The following is a 20,318-nucleotide window of genomic DNA, read 5'->3' on the forward strand; positions in this document are numbered from 1 at the left end:
AAAGACTGGAGCCACGGTCTTGCTTTATTATAAAATTTATTATATGTAACATTTCAAAAAAAGCAAAAGCGAGCAGGGAGAAGAACATTTCGATGCTTTTATGAATAAGTTAAAGATAATGTTGTCAGTGATGAAATATGGCCACGGCTGACAACACTATAATGAAATATTATTGTGAAACTGTCACTAAAATTTATAATTAATCAAAAAATGAAGCACACTTTAAAACCCCTAATTTAACTCAGAGGGAAATGTGTCTTTAAAAAAAAGTGATGCCAGTAATTAATTACACCTCACTATTATTTTCTTGTAGACAGTTAAAAATAAATAAAGTTGGAGAAAAACAACAACGGGAAAATGTACACCAGGTAAGAAAAAGATTTAACATTTCTAAGTGTTATATCCTGTAGATACAAAAAATTCAAGTATTTTCCCTAATTAGAGCCTGAGTTGTTTGAACAAGCAAACGCAGCCAAAATTAGCTCCCAGCCTGCTACCGATAACGTGAGAGGCTGATAACAAAATGAGGGAATGCACAAAAAAAAACCCTCTCTAAAAACAAAGTCACAAATTAAACAACGCGTGAGAAAGTCTGGAAATATTACAAACACCAGTGGGTTTAACTAATGAAATTACTTATGACGTTCCAGAACACTCTTGCTAGTAAGCCTAAGAAATATTGGCATGACGCACCAATTCTTTGGAAAACAACGCCATCCTCACTTTAAAAAAAATAACGTTTTAAACGTCTTTCAGCTCTCCGTCGCACTGAGAACATGTGCCTTCAAAGAAAAGGTTGCGCTTTCCTGCTGTAACTAACAGGTTGTAAAAGGTCCAACTTTTACTTTGAAGGTGAGCATTCTCCACGTGTCGCGCTTTTCAGTTTCAATGTTGCTTGGAGAACATTTTGCAAGTGTTTGCAGACAATCTGGCGTCTTCCATGTAAACTATGGGCAACTGTTGTAATGTAATCAAAACGACCAAATCAATCACCAGAAGGTTTTTGTTGCAGCACCGTGTTCCTCTTTGCAACCAAATTCATGTGCAAACAACCACTCTCCAACCAGGTGGCGGACACACATTTCATCACTGAAATGGTCTCTAGGCCTGTGTGAGTGAGGGTTATGAAAGGCACTTAACTGTCAACTGCTGCAGTTTTTCTGATGTAGAGAACAGAACTGTCATTATTAGGACTTTTATTATAATTTGATAAGAAGAAAATGGAAAACATGGAAACATTTAATTGCCAGGAAAAATTAAATGGCTTTGAATTCAACAGATTCTGGTTGGGTTTGGTTTACAGAGAGAAAGTCTTGCTTCAGTTTCTCAGGGTCAACGATGACCAAAGATCAAAAGAAAAGCCCCTAAACTGGTCATGAGAGAGTTTTACTTTTGTTAGCTTGCATACTGTAATTATGTCAATTTAAAGTTGAACTTCATTATATACGGAGTGACATTCAGACAATTTGGATATATCTAGCCATGTCTAGATGCTTCAAAACCTGGACCAATTAAACCTGTAGTACCTTCATGGCTTGATGTCATTAGTTTTCGTTGACTGATTTTCAACATATACAAATGTATAAGAATAAAAACGTAATATTCATACATATTTTCATTATTCACAGCTGCGTGTTTCAGAGGTCACTTTTTTGACTGTCTCTTGAGGGAGTACAACCCACCGTAGCAAAGTTAAACTCCTGCTATAGCTGCTCTGTCACCGCTTGGCCCGGCGAGTACAGAGCGTTGAACTGGGCCTGACTCTCACCAATCATCTTCTTCAGATGAGAGTTCATCAGAGCCCTTACACAGTTAAATCTAACCAGTCCAGTCTGACCCCCGGATGCAACCCAGTCGTGGCAGCTCATGTTTGGGTTGAAACGAACCTGAAGAAATGAGAAAAGACAGCTGAGAATATTTCTCGTCTGTGCTCTTCAACCAACAACTGAACATCAGAGGTCAATTTACAGAAGAGCAGATACTGGCATTATTTACAGGCAGAAAAGCAGAGGACCAAGTGTGGATCCCTGAGGGACTCCACATTTAATACAAACAGCTTTCTTTGTGTTCTACTAAGGCGACAGTGTTTTTTATTTATAGGCTAATTTCTTGTTTTCTCTGTCCACAGTGAATGACGCAGCTGTAGCTCTGAGTCAATATCATCACTTCCCCCTGATTTCTTTACAGACGCTTATCCACCCCACTCACCACTATAAATCCTCCTGGTGCACGCCTCCCTATATTTTTTCACTTCTCCTTCCCAAGTTGCCATCCTCCTCTTTCTAATCCATTTATCCCTCTCAGACAAAGAGCCAGTCAAAAACCTTTCCAGTTTTGTTTTGGAGCCTGTCCCAAGAAGTCTCCGTCCATCATTTCATCCCAGAGGGCACAGCGACACCCTCCACTCTGCCTCTCTTAAAATTAAACACATCAAATCCTCAAATGGCTGCTTTCCATCTCCCCCTCCCTCCTTCCACTGAGGGTGACATTTTTCTCATTTAACACATCATTACATTCAGCCCCTTTATAGCTGCCCATCAGAGGAGGAGGCAGAAGAGGGAGGAGGAAGAGGCTATTCTTACAGATCTCACCTCCATTTCCTCTCATTGCACTGTCTATCTTTTCCTGCTTTTTCTCTTTGTGTTGCACTACAGCTGGAGTCTGATGATACCCGCCCTGTGTGTGTGTGTTTCAGATACCTTATATAGAGCAGACAAAGGCATGTCATCCAGGATGATCTTTGCCTTCACTTCTGTGTCTTTCATGCGTTTCCACACAGCTCGCCTCTCGCTTCCTGCAGTGGTCCGCTGAAAGTCAGAGTGTATGATTATTACAGTGTCAGTGTGGTCTTCCTCTTATTTCGTTCTCTATTCTACTATAGCCTTTTTCTCCAGTTTGTCTTTGGCCTACATATATTACTTGAACATTCCTTACTTTTTAATAAATGTCTGTTTAATAAAAAACAATGAAACCAAATGAAGATAAAAATTAACCCACAAAATCAAAATCTGTATAGTGGAGGCAGTATTTCTTTGTAGCCTCTTTGTAGGTCTGGAATTTCAGCGGAGGACATTTTCGTCCAACTCTTCCTCCTTCACTGTCGTTCTCATTTCCTGCTTCCTGTGTAGCATCTGGTTCTTCTGTCTCTTCTCCCTGCTGCTCTTCAACTGCGTTTCCTTCCTCTTCCTCTCCTCCCATTTCTTGTTTTTCTCTCTCCGTTGCATCATAAGGCACCATAGATGTGAAGTAGATGGGCTGAAGGGAACAGGTTAATAAAATGGACCGTTAGCTTGTCTCTAAATCTGAGCAATTCTTTCACTGCAACTGGCCACATGTTCAATTCATGTTCTTTGTCTTATTTTCTATGAACACTACCAATTTTATATGACATCTGATATAATGTAAAATGATATTTTTGAAGTAAACATAGGGAAAAATAAAGAGCGATAAAAGTAAAGGAAAAGTAAACTTACAAATCGTCTCTCTATTGTGCGTTTGATGTAAGGAGCAACGTAGCTGATCTGAGGTAACAGAGAGAAAATCACCTCTCCGAAGCTGTCTGCGGTCACCAGACTGTTAATCCACTCGGTGTATGACAGAGACTGCAGGGACGCATAGAAAATGAAATATTAAATCACACAGCACTGCTAGGAAAAAAAGTTTCTCTCAGTAACTTAGAGCAAATTTCAGACACTCAGGGATAGTTTGAGTAATGAGACTAATTACAGAAGCACAACTAGCCTCAAATGTATCAGTTCCAGTAGTTTTTTTCAACTCACACACAATTAAACCCAAAACACTGCAGCAAAAGGAGGTTTTCAATGATTACAAAGGGTAAAAGAAGGTAGCAGTCTTTATTTTCCTCATCATCAACAAAACGATAAAATACTGTTTTGAATCCATAACTGACACATCCTATACCTTTCCTATTGCTCAATGCCACCTCGCTCTACGCCTGGCCTAAACTATTTAACACCACACTGTTGTGATGGGGGACGTGTTCATTAATCACAATAAAACACGGACTGTAGTTTATTTTAAATCAATTTAATACTAGAGGGCAACTCTTCTCCCATAAATACTCACTTAAGAAAAAAACGTGGACTAATCCACTGCTGGAGACGGTTCCAAACGAAGGCAAAATGTCCTGACACTTGGAAAAAAAAACTCTGAAACCTACCAGAAAAACTTCTAAAGATTCACATCCTCAGGAGGAAAAAACTGGCTGCAGTGTAAGAAAGACGAGTGAAATGCAAGACTTGGATTTGACCTTTGAGAGGAATTTCTGGCAGTAACAAAACTATGGAATACCTTTATACTCCAGAAGTCTGTGTTGGCCTTAACTACCTTTTATCCATATATATTGAATAATATTAACATCCTCAAACTTTCTTCATCGTCTCGAAAATGACCGTCGTGCCCCTGATTTAAAGGTTTCCTGAAGTTCAAAGCTATTTTATTTTGTGCTCTGTGACTGAATTATGGGCTGCTGATGACTGAAGAATGGAAGATTACAACAGCTACACTCACCCACACAGTGCCGGACCGGGGAAGTGCAAAGAGCGAGCGCATGTGATGGTCGATGTAATGGACTCCTTGTGAACCTTTCCTAAATTAAAAAAAGAGAGAAAGAACGAGTCATAATGACTTTTTTTATTCTTACTTCAAGACTGCATATGTTGACAGATCGCAGAGGAGAAGTGGGGATGTGGAGCTTGTTAGGAGGCAGGAAGGTCACACTATGGCTAGTGTAAGCTCCACTACCTTTGGAGTTTGAATCACTCTGAAAAGTAAGGATGAACTACGATATTACATTTGATGCTGAATTTTTGTTTTCAATGCTAAATGCAGCCACTCTGTTCATCTTCCAGACTGTTTCTACTACAGAATTTACAAAGCTGTAACCTGAAGTTCATAATCTTTGGAAGGTGCTGGCCGTTTTCCACACTTTAACTTTTTGGGACACAAAAATCACAAGTGAGTATGCCAAATGAAACTCAGTTAGGACACTGATACAGTGGAAAGACTTCTGTAAATAGGAGTTTCATGTGGTGACTTTTAGGTTAGGGCTGACACAGTTAGTCCCATGAGCTAAAAGAGCGTACATGAACCCAGCACCAAACCAGCTCCCACACTCTCACCTCTGTCAGTGCGCCACAGGGCAGCTGTGGCTACAATGTAGCTTGCCATCACCAGTGTGTGAATGTGTGTGTGAATGGGTGGATGACTGAATGTAGTGTAAAGCGCTTTGGGGTCCTTAGGGACTAAGTAAAGCGCTATACAAATACAGGCCATTTACCATTTGCTGACCAGGTGAAAATCTCAGGAGAGGCTGAGTACCTGAGGGATGTGCCAGCAGCTGTGGATCCTACTCTTCAGATTCCTTCTGAATTTGAAGAAGCGATTGTGAAGAAGCTCAAGGGAAAAAATGAACTCTGATATTTTCATTCAAGAGAAAGAATTGCTATTAATTTCATTATCAGTGATTGTTTTGGTTCTTATTGTGACAATTTTCGTTTCCATTAGCTGTCAAAGAATTCCTTTCCCAGTACTTTTGTAGTCTTTTTATTTTAAAGTGCACCTTAGGAATCTAGAATCCAAGTGAACAGTGACTGAGACAAATTTTGATTTGATTTCTCAAATCCTTTCCCAAAAAGCTCTGGGGTCTGATCGTGGATGTTCTCTAGTGTAAATGCTAATGTGTCCCTAACAAAGACAGAGGTCAGGGATTTGGCTTTGGTTCACCCTGGAGTCCACTGCTTCAACATACTGTCTCTTTTCTGAGCATGATTAAATACATATAGCACTGTATTGATAGACTTGTGGCTAGACTGCCTCCATGCTTTAATGTTGGACTCACTAACTCTCTAGTATTTGTTCATTTTGGTTTACAACTGTCCAACATATCTTTCAAACCTTAGAGGCAAATACCAGAGATACAATGTAAGTGAGTCAGATGTAAAGTTGTAACAAAGAAACAGAGACAAGCTTTCTTACACCACGGTGCCATTGTCCTGGGCCATCAAAACCCCCGGTGCATTCAGTGGCCAGTTGATTTCATTGGCCAGACAGCGTTTCTGAACCGTGATGGGATCGTAGAGCCTCCTCAGATCCCATGTCTTCACGAAGCGGTCGTCACCTGTCGTCACCAACAGGTATCTAGAAGACAAAAAACAAATGAAAAGTTAAAGACATGTTGACGATGGGAAAACAGACCAGGATGTTCTGTTGGTGGAAAATATAAATAGGCTGAACACAGGGATTTAAATGTGATGCAGTGCTTGAAGTGAAAGTCATTATTCTCTTTACATTGATCAAATCTGACAGCGGCGTCTGCCATAAAACAAATGAAGGCAGAACAATCGATATAGTCGGATTTCTTTTGTAAGACAAAAAATGCTTTATGAATGTGATGACAAAGGAGAAAAAAGACTTTGCAGTGAGAGAAAAAGAAAATACAAAGGTGTTAAAAACCAGAGCAAAGACAAAGAGAGGGGAGATTTGATCTTTTTCAGCATGACTGTGTAATTAAAAAGCAGTGATCCAGACAAGATACGCGTCCTCAGAGTCTCTCTGCTGCCAGCCAGGAGCTTTTTCTCTCTCTGTGGGATTAATCTCGATCATTTATCCACCTTTAATCCAACTTTAGTTTTATCTTTAGAGAAAACTAAAGTCTGTGGTTCAGAAATGAAGAAAATAGTTTAAAAAGTGGAGGAAAACTGGCTGCTATCAAATTAGGTTCACATCTGCTCAAATGAAGGCTGCAGTTGTAGTTTTAATGGAAATACTAATTACCTCAATCATTACATCTGACTACTTGTATTTGCCAGCTGTTTTAAAGCAGTGTTGACTAAAATGGGTCATTAGTTTGTTTTAAGAGGTCACAGCCCCACAAAATGGGCTTTAGCAGGACCATGTGTTTGAAACTATTGTTACCATTATCTCAAATTCTGATCTGAGGTTAAATACACATTTACAAAATGTTATTTGGCAGTTCTTCAAAAAAGCAAAATTCATGACAAGGCAGAAAATCCTCTGTGAAAGCTTTTACATCACGCCACAATATAAGCCATATTAATCATGCTTTAGGTGAGTCGGCAGGGCTGGATGGGTTTAGAAGGAGATGACGCTGATGACCTCACACTGACCTGTTAGTGGGAAAAATGACATTCTGGACAGTTTTTAATGAAAAACCAATTCTGCTTCATCCCCGATACTGACTTGCAGTGTATATCTGTGAATACTCGTATTAGACACAGGTGATTTCAATAACCTCTCCAGCTCACTCCTATCTGCACATACATCAGCTGACTAACAGAGCACAGAAAAATGATTTCAGGAGACACAGTCCGTAATGGGGCTAAAGTCAAATCCTTAGCTATGACATTTTATTATTTTTTAAATTGGCCATCCCGTTTTCACTTCTGTATCGAGCATTTAAAAAGTTTACTCACATCAAGAAAGTTGCGAGCAGTTCATCTGAATTATTTCCACCTGTGCTTTAGTTAATTTGGTTAAGTGATTATGTTGGTATACATACTATAAGAAGATCCAGCTTACACAGTGCAGTCCCTCAGATATCACGGGATAAAGATAAATAAAAGTCAGAAACTAAGAAACCAAACAAAACTAATTCTTAAAATCCACATGAACGATTCTCACATAAGCCCATTATCATCTAGAACCTGTAAACATTCAAGCGTCAGGTTTATGTAACTTTACATACCTTTCAGAGAGCCAGTTGCATACCTGCAGCTTGCCTATTTCTGGGTGTTTATTTGTTATAAGATATGAAGAATAAATATTGGTGACATGAAAAAACAGCACAAAATGTCCTCTATAAACACTTGAAGTTTTTGAGTCAGTTAACTATTCCAAGCGGGGAGAGTGAACTTTAGATATGAATGGAAAATCACACCAGGCAGTGAGACCTCAGCAAGGCTGCAGCCTGAAGGTCAGCGCATGTTGACTTGCATAGAGCTAATTCAGGTTGCCTTGTCTGAGTGGTGATAAGGACGTGGCTGCTTGCCCGGCCTTGTACCCTACATTCTGAATTAGTGCCTGAATACAATAGAGGGAGGGCTCTACTGCAACTCTGTGCGTTCAAAATTTATCGTCTCGCCTTTAGCTCCGAGTACCAGAGGCGCCAACAAATCGCCTGCGAATAACAACTACCAGAGTAAAGTAGATGAAGGAAAAACTGATGAAATAAAGACACAAAGATGGGATCACTGGGTGACTGCAGTATTTTCTTTAAGTTTTACTGAGCTTTGAAATTCTATTGTACTGTTACACAAGCAGTGACCTTTAAAGCTGAAAATAAGGCCAATGTGAAGGTGCTAAAACACTGCAGTCCCTTGTGACGCTGCCTCAAAAAGTGAGTCAGTTCCCACAGACTCCCGTTAACAGCATTCAAATTTACAGCCCAGTCTAAAATAATGTATTTATTTCCTTCAGATATAATTTCTCCTTTTACAGTAAAAGTACAGCTTTTCTGAATAACTTGTCTAACTGGATACAGGCAAGACTTAAAGTTAGACGTGTGTTTACTTTGACTGACAGCTGTAGCTGGCATCTTGACATCTACTGGATTTGTCTGCCATGTTTGTGCTGCTGGAGCCTTTGCATTATGCAATATGTATATTTGGTGTGGAAGCTGGTCACCTCATAGCATGAAGGTCCTAGGTTCAAATCCAGTGGCCAGCTGGACCCTTTCTGTGTGGAGTCTGCATGTGTGCACACCTGTGTGGATCAGCACACTTGTATTCAAAAGGTTTCTCCATGTAACGATCTGCTAGGGAGTGTGGAGAGTCATAGCTCCGCCCCCCAGGGCATGAAGCAGGTATGGCGGAGTTACAGGCCCCAGACATTCAGAGGCCCCAGAATACGAGGACCCAAGGAGGACCACCACAGGGGCAACCGTGCCACCCTCCTGGGAAGAGCTGAGGAGAGCCCCAAACGAGAGGTCACCCAGCAGCCATGGAGCAGAGGCCAGAGGGGGTTGCAGTGACGTGCCCGCGGGTCTGCCGGCAGCCAGCGGTGCCAGAGAGGCCTGAGGGCACCACACCCCCTGGAAGGGGCCCTGCTGGGCGCCAGGCCCCACCAATCAGCCACCAGGAGTGAGTCGGTACATACATGATGATTGTAAATTTACTGTAGGTGTGAACAGCTGTCTGTCTCTATGAACTAACTCTGTGATAGACTGGTAGCCTGTCCAGGGTCTAGCTTGTAACCTCAACAGTTTATTCTTGGATATAGTTTTTAAGCAAGCATGTCACCTGACAACTTAGTACTCCACCCTCTCGTCCTCATAAGCATGAACTGTTCAGCTATCAAAATTCAATAAAATGCATACGGCATAGAGGCATGACAGATTAAAATCTTGATTTTGAAGTCACAGTGTTTTATTTTGATCCAGAGAGAGTTTTGATATTACGCTCACCTGGAGGCAGGACAGAAGGCCAGGGACCGGACTCCATTGTTGTGAGCAAGGATGCATCTGTAGGGCAGCAGACTCAGCGACCTGTCTGACTCTCGCACACGCAACAGCGCAGACTTCGCTGTCAGATCCCAAAGACCTACTACACCTGGAGAGAGAGTTGAGGAGAGAACAAGAACAAGCGGAAAAGTGAAACTACTGGCATAAAACAGTTCTTTAATCCATAATCTTGACTCATAGTTGAATCAGATCAGCTCAGGACTGCTCCTTTGTTTATTCTCTCAAACAGACAACTAGTTAATCAAGAACATCTGCAAGAAATCAATTCATACCATCATAGAATCCAATAGCCATTATATTGTGTGGTTTGTCAGGAAGCCAATCCATAGACAGGACGAGCCCGCTCATTTCATGGTGAGGGGCTTTGAAGGCGCCCAGCTTCAATGTCACCACTCCTTTAACCTGCAGAAAACAAAGGTCATTTTCATTTATGTCCTGTCTCAACCTAATGGTAGATACACAACATCAACAGGGCTGTGACATTATGAGCATCAATGAAAAAAGACAGTGTAAATGTATTTTAACAGGTTCCTACCTTGTATACTTGAGGTGTTTCAATGCCTTTACCTGTGAAAACACATAAAAATCAATTTCTTTAATACCCAGAGATTTTTTGCTAACTGTTTTTAAAAAGTTTCATTTTTTTAAACAAATGATTCACTTTGATGCACAGGTAGCATGTACCTTTACTGTACATGGACCCATCATATTTCTGTCATGTAACCCAACTCAAAGTTCCACTCTGCTATCTGAAATGAACCCTGACAGCTACAGTAATGGTTTACTGATGACAATAACATGAAAACTACAGAAATTCACACAGTGAGCATGAATGTAGTGCTGGATGTCCCTTGAAGATTTTTCTGTAAGCAGTGAGAATAACAGGCTCAGCTAAACATCGACGGCCCTGACTCGGCTGTCTTCAATCTGAGACGCGTTCACTTAGTGTCAGATGTAATTAAAGCTCAGCTGCAGAGCTGTGATGTTACATGTCAAGAAGCCCATTTCTAACATGTTAATATTCTGACATTTTGGGACAGATTTTCTAACAAGCTATGCCAGAATAAAACCCTCTTTAGGTATTAAAAACGTCTCTGTCAGGATTTACCAAAGAGTCGTAGTATTAACTGAAAGGTGTAGGCGTGGTTACTGCCGTTTGGCTCTCATTATTGCACTGTGCATTTGCAGGACTTTCCCTTTCAGAGGGTTAAAAATATTTAAATTAATTGTAAGCTTTTTCTTTCCTTTTTTTTATTTTGTGCACAATGCTGCTGTTACAGTTGCTGCTAGGAGCTTTAATTTATTTGGACTGACTGAGAGAGATGTTAACAGACTGAGTGCATTACTAGTGGAAGCCCACTCTTGGCAGATTGTGTTGGCCATTATTGAAATGATGCGTTTCAGTTTATAAATTAGCACATTGACGGTACATCACCTGCAGAACTTTCCCATCACTGCATGTTGCAATTTTTTCCCACATAGTAAATATGGCCCTTTGAATGCAAATCTCACCATTATCATAGAGCAATGCCAAATGATATTTTACATGCATAAAAGGCTACAGGCTATATACAGTATGAGCAAAAGGAATTGACTCTGTTATAAAGAGTTCACTGAGAGGTGTAGCAGGAGTACAAAAGCAGCACATTTTTACCCTCACCATGTTTTTGCTATACTACGTGCCAGCATATTTAGTGTTGGTAATGTACCTTTAGCTTGTTAGCTAGCTTTTCATACAGATTAACAGGAATCCTGACATAACTAGAAGTACAGACAGAAGGTCTTGTATTCAATTCAAGGATGTAAGAGGGCTGATGAAGCCTTTCACTGCTATTATAGGGCGAGAGGCAAGGTAGGCTCAGTCACAGGACTAATACAGAAAGATGCTACGGCCATCACCTATTAACACCACATAGGTGTTTTTTTTAACTATGGTAGAACATACAAACTTCAGCCACAGACTCAACTCGAACCCAGGACCTTGTTACTGTGAGACTATACTGCTAACCATCACACCACCCTTAAATAACCTTAAAGGTGGAAAAAATATATCTTAGAGTCAAGAGGATTTGCACATTTATAAGACCCAAACAGATAACGGATAAACTTTACGAAATGACTGGATATTTAGTTTGGCAGAAACTCTCCTATCTGTGTTTAGGCAGTCGCTGTGTTTAAAAGCGAAAAACAGAAACACGGTGTCAGACTTTTCCAGATCATTAATTTTCTCTCCTCCTCCAGTTTAGATTACTGAGAGTTTAGATTAATAGTGTCTTCTTCGCTGTTCCACTCCCTCCATCACCTCACCTCTGCCTCAGAAAAATACACAATAATATTTTATATAAACCTTGTTGTAAATCAACTCTTGTTCTTTTGGCCCTCCAGATCATCAGTGAGTGATTATTCAATATGATGTCATATGTCTGACTAGGGTGTAGCAGAAGTTTGAGAAGGCTGGTCTGACAGCGTGAGGGTGATAAGTTTTAACCTTCTGGGACATAATTGGCTCTCTATAATTGTGAAAATCACATCAGTCACATTAAAACAACCTCACATTGTGCAGCCTTCTACCAGCTCGGCATGCAGCAGTGTTTACTCACTTTTCTTGTGAACAGTTTTAATGTTGTGAATAATTCATTCCTTCATTTTCTGCAATTTAAAGTCTGGATCGCAGGAGTAGCTGTACCACCAGAAATGTCCTGACCTCCCTCTAACTAACTAACTATAGATTTTCCTTCTATAATTCCAAGGCTACCGTGACCTGGGGGTACCTCCGGGGTGTCCTTTTTGTTAAACATGCCCAAAACACCAAAGCAGGTATCCTAGTCAGCTGCTCAGACTGACCAGCAGCCCCTTACTTTATCTCTAAGGCTCAGATCTTTTGAATCCCAGTCAGTTCTACACAGTTAAATAGCTGCCGTCATTTGTTTTAACACAAACTTCAGAGTTACTAATGTTGCAAAAAGAGAAAGTATTATAATGAGCTGTGATGACAGATATTCCCATATGGTGAATGATTAGACTGTATCAGTTTTTTTCCCTTTTCTTAATCAACATTTTCACATACTTAGCTTTATAATTATCACATAATTTCCTCCTCAAGATCCACTGCACAAAGCACTTAAGAGTTTGACTAACTCTGGTTTTGACTATGGTGCAATTAATAATGATTATCTTAAAAAATTTCACCTGATAAACAAAGAGATAAAGGCTGACTGAGTGACTGTGTCTAACCGGTCAGCTGTGTTAGCTGAGCAGAAACAGGAGCAGCCACAGACAGAGCTTAAAGACAGTAAAATATGAGGATAAATGGTGGTTAGTCTGTTGTAAGGAGATAAACAGTGTCGATGCTGACGAGAGTCAACTGAAAGGGGAAAAAGAAATGTGTGGTGGTGTCCATGTTTTCTGACATTGCCAACTCAGTGAATCTTATTTATATGAAATGTTCCAACTTGCTTTATATTAATTAAAGAACAATATTAAGACTGGACTCTTTAAAAATTTCTAACCTAGTTTTAGAAGCATTCATCTTTAATTTAAAAAAATTACAGTATTTTGCAATTTTGCACACTTTAACTTGGCCTCTGTGTGACCTCCTCCATCTTCTTCCCTGTCCAGTCTCAAGTAAGTCCTTGATGACTGACAGAGTAAGGATACAAGAAGTGTCATCTAGTAGGCCTAAAATTCATAGCTTCCAACACTAACAACTGGCTCGGTGATGCATCTTCTTTGTCATTTCAATTATAGATCCTTGTCTGATGGAGAATGGTGCTGTAAATTATGTGCGTACACTACCCCCTCCTTCAAAACCTCCAGCCACCCCCCGCCCTCCAATTCTGGAGCTTTAACAGCCTCCTCCTCTCATTCACGCGCTCATTCATTCTGGTGACTGGATACACAAAAGCCATTTATAATTATCTGTTGCAAACAGCACTAAGGGGTCAGGATGAACACACACACACACACACACACACACACACACACACACACACACACACACACACACACACACACAGTTTTAACCCTGTCCAAAGCAATTTCACCTTCAACCCTTGCAGCCGATATAGAAAGATTATATTATATTATATCCACTTTTGGTCCCGTAAGCTAGGATAACTAATCTGCATTCAGTCGGTGCTCGACATGTCAGCCTCAAAGAAGCTATTAAGAAATTCTCTGGTATTTTTTCACTTGGTTAAATGTACCTCTCCATGTCGTCCCCGCCTCACTGCAGGCACAGCAGCATAAAAGTGACACTTTGCCTTTGAAAAACAGTCGCGCTGATGTTAGCCATTTTTCTACTTAAAATAAATTTAATGTCAGGGAAAAAAACGACCACATGTGACAGCAAAATTATTAGTGAAAAACCTGCAAGAAATGTTAGACTGCTGCTTACAATCACACGATTAAATGAATAATTGTCAATGCTTCAGGACTGTGGTGCTGCAGTTGCTGTTAGCAAAGGTGATGGTCACTGAGAAAAAACTGAACAGAGATAATATGACCAAATTATGCTTTTTATCTTTATGAAGGAAGTGCAGTATCAGAGAAAAACAGTAGTCAAGTCAAGTCAAGTCAAGTCAACTTTATTTGTCAATTCTGCCACATGTACAGGACATACACAGAATAGAAATTGCGTTACTCTCAAACCCTAGTGATTAGAAAAATGCAAATAAAATAATTAAAAAGTAAAAATTTAAATAAATTTAAATAACTACAATACAATTTTACGTATAACAAAAAAAGCTATGTAATATACAATATACAATATTTAAGTAAGAAGGCATAGTGGTGCAAAATAGGCAAATAGTGCAAATGGGGATTTAGTAGTGTATGGTAAGAGATAGTGTAACAACAAAGGCTTATGAGGTCCAATGCTTAAGCAGTCCAATGCTCCCCAAAGTGACTGGGGCAGGCCAGTGAGTGCGTCAGAGAGTGAGTGTGTGTGTGTGTGTGACAGAGTTCAGTGAGACCGTGGTGGAGAAGAGGGGAGAGGGGGGCAGAATCGGGAGGGAGTTTAGCTTCCTGACAGCCTGATGGATGAAGCTGTCCTTCAGTCTGCTGGTCCTGGCCTGGAGACTCCGCAGTCTCCTCCCTGACGGCAGCAGCTTGAAGAAGCTTTGCATTGGGTGCGTGGGATCAGCCGCTATGCAAAGGGCTTTTTTAGTGAGACGGGTGCTGTAAATGTCCTGGAGGGAGGGGAGAGAGACACCAATGATCCTCTCTGCAGCTCTCACTATGCGTTGGAGGGTTCTATGGCAGGACGCATTGCAGGCTCCAAACCACACAGTGATGCAGCTCGACAGGATGCTCTCGATGGTGCCTCTGTAGAAAGTGTACATGATGGGGGCTGGAGCTCCTGCTCTTCTTAGTTTGCGGAGGAAGAAGAGACGCTGCTGTGATTTCTTGGCCAGTGCTGTGGTGTTGTACGTCCAGGAGAGATCCTCTGTGATGTGCACACCCAAGAACTTGGTGCTGCTCACTCTCTCCACAGACGCTCCGTCAATGGTCAGAGGAGCATGTTGGGTGTGCATTCTCCTGAAGTCCACAACAATCTCCTTCGTCTTCTCCACATTCAGAGAGAGATTGTTGTCAGCACACCACGTGGCCAGGCGTCTCACCTCACTTCTGTAGTCGGTCTCATCCCTGTTGCTAATGAGACCCACCACCGTTGTGTCGTCCGCAAACTTGATGAAGAGGTTGGAGCTGTGTGATGGAGTGCAGTCATGGGTCAGCAGAGTGAAGAGGAGGGGGCTCAGCACACATCCCTGCGGGGCCCCCGTGTTTAAAATGATGGTGCTGGATGTATTACTGCCGACCCGTACTGCTTGAGGTCTTCCGGTGAGGAAATCCAACAGCCAGTTGCACAGTGAGGTGTTGAGCCCCAGCTGGACCAGTTTTTGAGTGAGCTGTTTGGGGATTATAGTGTTGAATGCTGAACTGAAGTCTATGAACAGCATTCGAACATATGAATCTTTTTTGTCCAGGTGTGTGAGTGCTGAGTGGAGTGCAGTGGAGATGGCATCATCGGTTGAGCGATTGGGCCGATACGCAAACTGGAAGGGGTCCAGGGAGGGGGGCAGGACAGTCTTGATGTGCTGCATGACTAGTCGTTCGAAGCACTTCATCAGGATGGGAGTAAGTGCAACAGGACGGTAGTCATTAAAGCAGGAGGGAGATGACTTTTTTGGAACCGGAATGATTGTGGTGGCTTTAAAACATGTGGGGACGACAGCCTGGATGAGTGATATGTTGAAGATGTCTGTGAAGACATCAGTGAGTTCCACTGCACAGTCTCTCAGTGCACGACCAGGAATGTTGTCAGGACCCGGAGCTTTACGTGCATTGATCCTGCTGAGGGATCTCCTCACGCTGTCCGGGGACAGAGTCATCACCTGGTCACCAGGAGGGGGTGGGGTCTTCTGTGCAGTGGTGCTGTTTCGGACTTCAAAGCGAGCAAAGAAAGTGTTCAGCTCGTTCAGCAGGGGGATAGTACTGTCACAAGTCTGCGGTGGGGGCTTGTAATCTGTGATGGTCTGAATGCCCCGCCACAGGCTCCGTGAGTCTCTGCTGTCTTTGAAGTGATGGGATATTTTCTTGGAGTACTGTCTCTTGGCCTCTCTGATGCCACGGGAAAGGTTGGCCCTAGCTGTCCTCAGGCTTGCCTCGTCTCCATCTCTGAAGGCAACATTCCGAGCTTTCAGCAGCCTGTAGACCTCTCCTGTCATCCATGGTTTTTGATTGGCCCGGACAGTTATGGTTTTCGTGACTGTTACATCCTCAATGCACTTGTTGATGTAGGCTGTAACAGTCTCTGCGTACTCCTGGAGGTCAGTGGTGTTGTTGTAGGTGGCAGCCTGCTTAAACATGTTCCAGTCTGTGGTGTTAAAGCAGTCCTGTAAAGCCTCTGAAGACCCTTCTGGCCACACTTGTATCTGCTTACGAACCGGTTTGGTGGCTTTAACGAGCGGTCTGTAAGCAGGCATTAGCATGACAGTGATGTGGTCTGAGGCGCCGAGGTGGGGGAGGGGAAAAGCTTTGTAAGCTCCTCTCTGGGTGGTGTAAACAAAGTCCAGTGTGTTATTTCCCCTTGTTGGAAAGTCTATGTGTTGTTGAATTTTTGGAAAAACGCACTTTAAGTCTGCATGATTGAAATCCCCAGCCAGGATGAGAAAAGCATCAGGATGGGCTGTCTGCTGCTCACTGATGTGCTGGTACAGTTCATTCAGTGCCTCGCTCCTGTTGTTGACATTGGAGGAGGGAGGGATGTACACAGCGCACAGGAGTATGGCTGTATATTCCCTCGGTAGATAGTATGTGCTTTTACGGCTTGAACAGGAGTTTACTTGTGAGACATATGGTGTATGATTTTAATATTGACTCATCTTAGTCTGTTTAGCATTTAAGTTGGGGCAGATTTTGCAGCTTACAAAATAGCGCTATTATAACCTTGTGAGTGCTGTTAAGAAAAGAAAAATGAAGGTACTGTCCCACTTGAATGTCTATTCTTTTTATTCTCAAGACCGAGGTAACATCACTTTCATATAAACATTCAGTTTGTTCTTTTGAAAATGTTGGTGCCAAGTGACAGGAACAAACAGTCTTTAAGCTGTCATATTCTACATGCACATCTCTGAACCTCACTTATGTCCAGTTCCACAAATCTATGACACTATGAGCATAGTGCATGTAACAGTCCAGAGTATTCACAGCATGCCACCCAATGGCTCCACTTATGGAGCACTTTTCCCAAAACTAAACATAAAATCAAATCTGAGATGAGATCTCCTCTTGTGTGCTTTATGTGAGAAAAATCAAATAAATGACAGTTACCTGATTCTGCTGACAACCTTTCAAACCAGGTTTACCTTCAGAAGGAACCTTTCTGGAGACCTACACTATAACACATGTGTACATTTATTAAAGATATATTTGATATTAATTGACAGGTATACAACTGCAGGTATGGCCATGCAGCTGTAAGGCCCAACTTTCCACAGAAATTAGTTCCAATTCCCTCTTCTGCATTTATGCTACTGCTTCTTCCAGATAAGAAAACACACTGAGGTTCTGTTATATCGCTCAAATAAGATATGCAGCCAGGCTGTGCTAGAGGCCTCCACAGATGCCACACAAAGTTCAATATTACATTGGCTTTACTAAACCAAATAGGTCACATGTCTATAGTTATCAGCTCCATGAACTCAGATTTTTCCAATCTAAGTATGCTAAAATAAAAAGGTTGATTTTGGCACTAGGTAGCCAATTGCAAACAAGTACAGATTACGTGTAGCATATTTCTCCTCAGGTCATCAAACTTCAGCAAAGCTATACAGGATTATAAAGATTCTGATCATCTCCTAGTCTTCCTTAATAGGGTTTGTGGCAACATTAAGACATTCATTACATTAAAAAATATTGAAGGAAAACAAATGTTACGATTGCTGTATTTATGAAAATTTCTCAGTGTAAGCTAAACAAGCTTTTGCAGTAGTAGTTTGTGTGTGCAGCCATCTTCAAATGTGGTATGGTATTCAGTAACCTTTCAATCCAATAACTATAACCTCTGGTTGCAAGCAGGGGGCTGATGGAGTAGCCCTCTGGAAACTGAGCCCAATGATCCATGGCTACAAAACAGAATGGAAACTCGAGTCCACGAGGGAATGAGAAAAGATTAAGACCAGAAATGTCGGGTCTCATTTATCTTTTTATGTCCAAACTGAGGCATTTGAAATACTTCTTAATTTCAAAACCAAACCATGTGTAATACAGTGCACATAATGTTATAATGATCAGAGTACAGGCAGTTGTACGGTCACCTATGCAAGCCATTACTGGTGAGATGGAAAACTGAATCATAAAAAGGCCCAACTCCAGGAACCCTTTTGAAGAATTCTCAAGCTGTGGCCATGATGTAGGCTTCATACTTTTACCCAGTCATGGCTTCCAAGTCCAAAAATATGATGCAAAATTATTTTATTTAGTCCTTTTAATTATTGTTAATGTAGAAGAATTTAATGTGCATGTCTTTCAGTGGAGAGATCAGGTGATTTAAAGGGGACCTAATGTGCTTTATTTCATATATGGTGTTAATGTGGTGGATATTCATATCAAACATGGCAACATTTTCAGATAACGAAGTGAAAGTATCAAAGTAGCTGTCCCTATGAGCCCAAAGCTTCTGTTACACTGTGGAACTGGGAAGACATGCCCAACAAGATAAGCTTTAATGGGATCTAAAAAGGTTGCGTCCACTGAGATATAACACAAAAATGTGCGTATTTATATGTAAGGTGTATGCTATACTCATGATCTCACAATGGTGTTTTGTTCAATCAGATTAGCCTGAACCGCTTTGAGGATACTGACTGATAAACACACACACACTCACATGCAGACATAACTGGGTTTCTCTCTATGATGGATGTGGCAGATAAGTTCGTCATTAATCTCGTTTGTATTGTCTTCTATCAGCAGAGCCCCAGAGGCGACTGACAGCGCAGTGATCTGAATAGACTGGACCACAGGCTCCTCCATCCATAATGTCATCATGTACTTACACTGTTGGATAGTGTTCTGTGTGTGTTCTGTGGCCATTGTGAAAGCTGCATGAGGCTGGTTTCTTGTGGATACTGTTGCTTTGTCAAACACAAGCTCTACCACGTTTAATGAGGGTCACGTCTGATATGATGGATAAGGTGCTATTTGATTGATTACATACTCGTGCTTGAGTTCATCAGGCTGTGTTTAAATGTGTGTAACGGACTACAGCTGCAAGTTCTCATTAGCTATTTGTTCAATAGAAAATTAATTGGCACCTACTTTGATCCTTTTTTGGCAAGCTGTCAAATATTCAGTGGCTTGTGGTTCCTTGTTGTGAGGTTTGCATTATTTTTACTGACAAATCTGAGCTTGACAAAGATGGCAATGGCATTTTTTTTCTTTTCTTTTTACACACAGGGCAGGACACCTTTGTCTTGCAAATAGAAAACCTGTATGGGGCTCATGTAGACAAGCCCATGTGGGACCCACAGCAGTTTTGCCTTTTTGAGTCTCTATGAGGATTTTCTGTTGGCAACCCAACCATAGTGGGGTGAGTGAAAACTCATTTCGGGGCTCCAAAGAGCAAGACTGCTGTGGGCCCTGTGCCTTTGCCCTGCCCTGCATGTTTACTGGCACATTGCTTATAGTAGGGAAACAACATACAGGGAAATTTGACTGTTGTGGAGATGATGAACCCACAGAACACGTGTTATTACACTGTCAGAAATATGAGACTGATTTAGTCAATATTCTGGATCTTAGTGATACACTGCAAAAGAACTCAAGAAGTGACGATAAAGATAATTAATTACTAAGATAAATAATATATTTTCACAAATTCTTTGACTTTGCTTGGTGAGAAAATGTTTACTTTCTTTTACCACAATGCTACTAAAACAGATCTGCAATACAAAGCAAGTTCAAAATAACCAGGATAGATTTTTATTATCTGGCATCACTAAGCCTAGCAGCTGCAATCATGTAGGTCACGTGACATTTTCCTGTGAGCATATTATTGAAAGAGCTGAGATTGGTACTAGGTCATAAACACAAACCGGGCATGACGGGAATATTACCCAACACAAACAACATACTATGACTGTACATTTGATTAAACTCATCCAAAGCCAGGAGGGTGGAGGAAAAAAAACTTTCAGTAATTAAGGATCAGGTTGATGGGATTAATGTGTTACTCCAAAGCCTTTTTTTTTATAATTTTAAGGTCTAACATTTTAAGCGACAACACTGGTGGCATTTAACGGTCTAAGGAGCAAGT

At 41.2% G+C, this 20,318-nt stretch overlaps 1 protein-coding gene across 1 annotated transcript in view; it reads right to left on the reverse strand.

The window, feature by feature from the left end:
• Positions 1–28: 28 nt before the first annotated feature.
• Positions 29–20,318, reverse strand: part of gtf3c2 (general transcription factor IIIC, polypeptide 2, beta) — a 28,326-nt gene continuing 8,036 nt past the window's right edge. The window contains exons 12-20 of the mRNA XM_085246537.1: positions 10,035–10,066; positions 9,772–9,901; positions 9,443–9,587; positions 5,998–6,159; positions 4,531–4,609; positions 3,474–3,602; positions 2,998–3,255; positions 2,700–2,807; positions 29–1,886 (exon numbers count right to left, since the gene is read on the reverse strand). Coding sequence (XP_085102663.1) covers positions 1,704–1,886; positions 2,700–2,807; positions 2,998–3,255; positions 3,474–3,602; positions 4,531–4,609; positions 5,998–6,159; positions 9,443–9,587; positions 9,772–9,901; positions 10,035–10,066 — 1,226 coding nt within the window. The 3' untranslated portion in view covers positions 29–1,703. The remainder of the gene's footprint in view (positions 1,887–2,699; positions 2,808–2,997; positions 3,256–3,473; positions 3,603–4,530; positions 4,610–5,997; positions 6,160–9,442; positions 9,588–9,771; positions 9,902–10,034; positions 10,067–20,318) is intronic.

This window comes from Mchenga conophoros, linkage group LG15, assembly GCF_057382185.1.
Source record: "Mchenga conophoros isolate Kocher_MC1m ecotype Shallow Benthic linkage group LG15, M_conophoros_male_GT1.1, whole genome shotgun sequence".
NCBI classification, from domain to species: Eukaryota; Metazoa; Chordata; class Actinopteri; order Cichliformes; family Cichlidae; genus Mchenga; species Mchenga conophoros.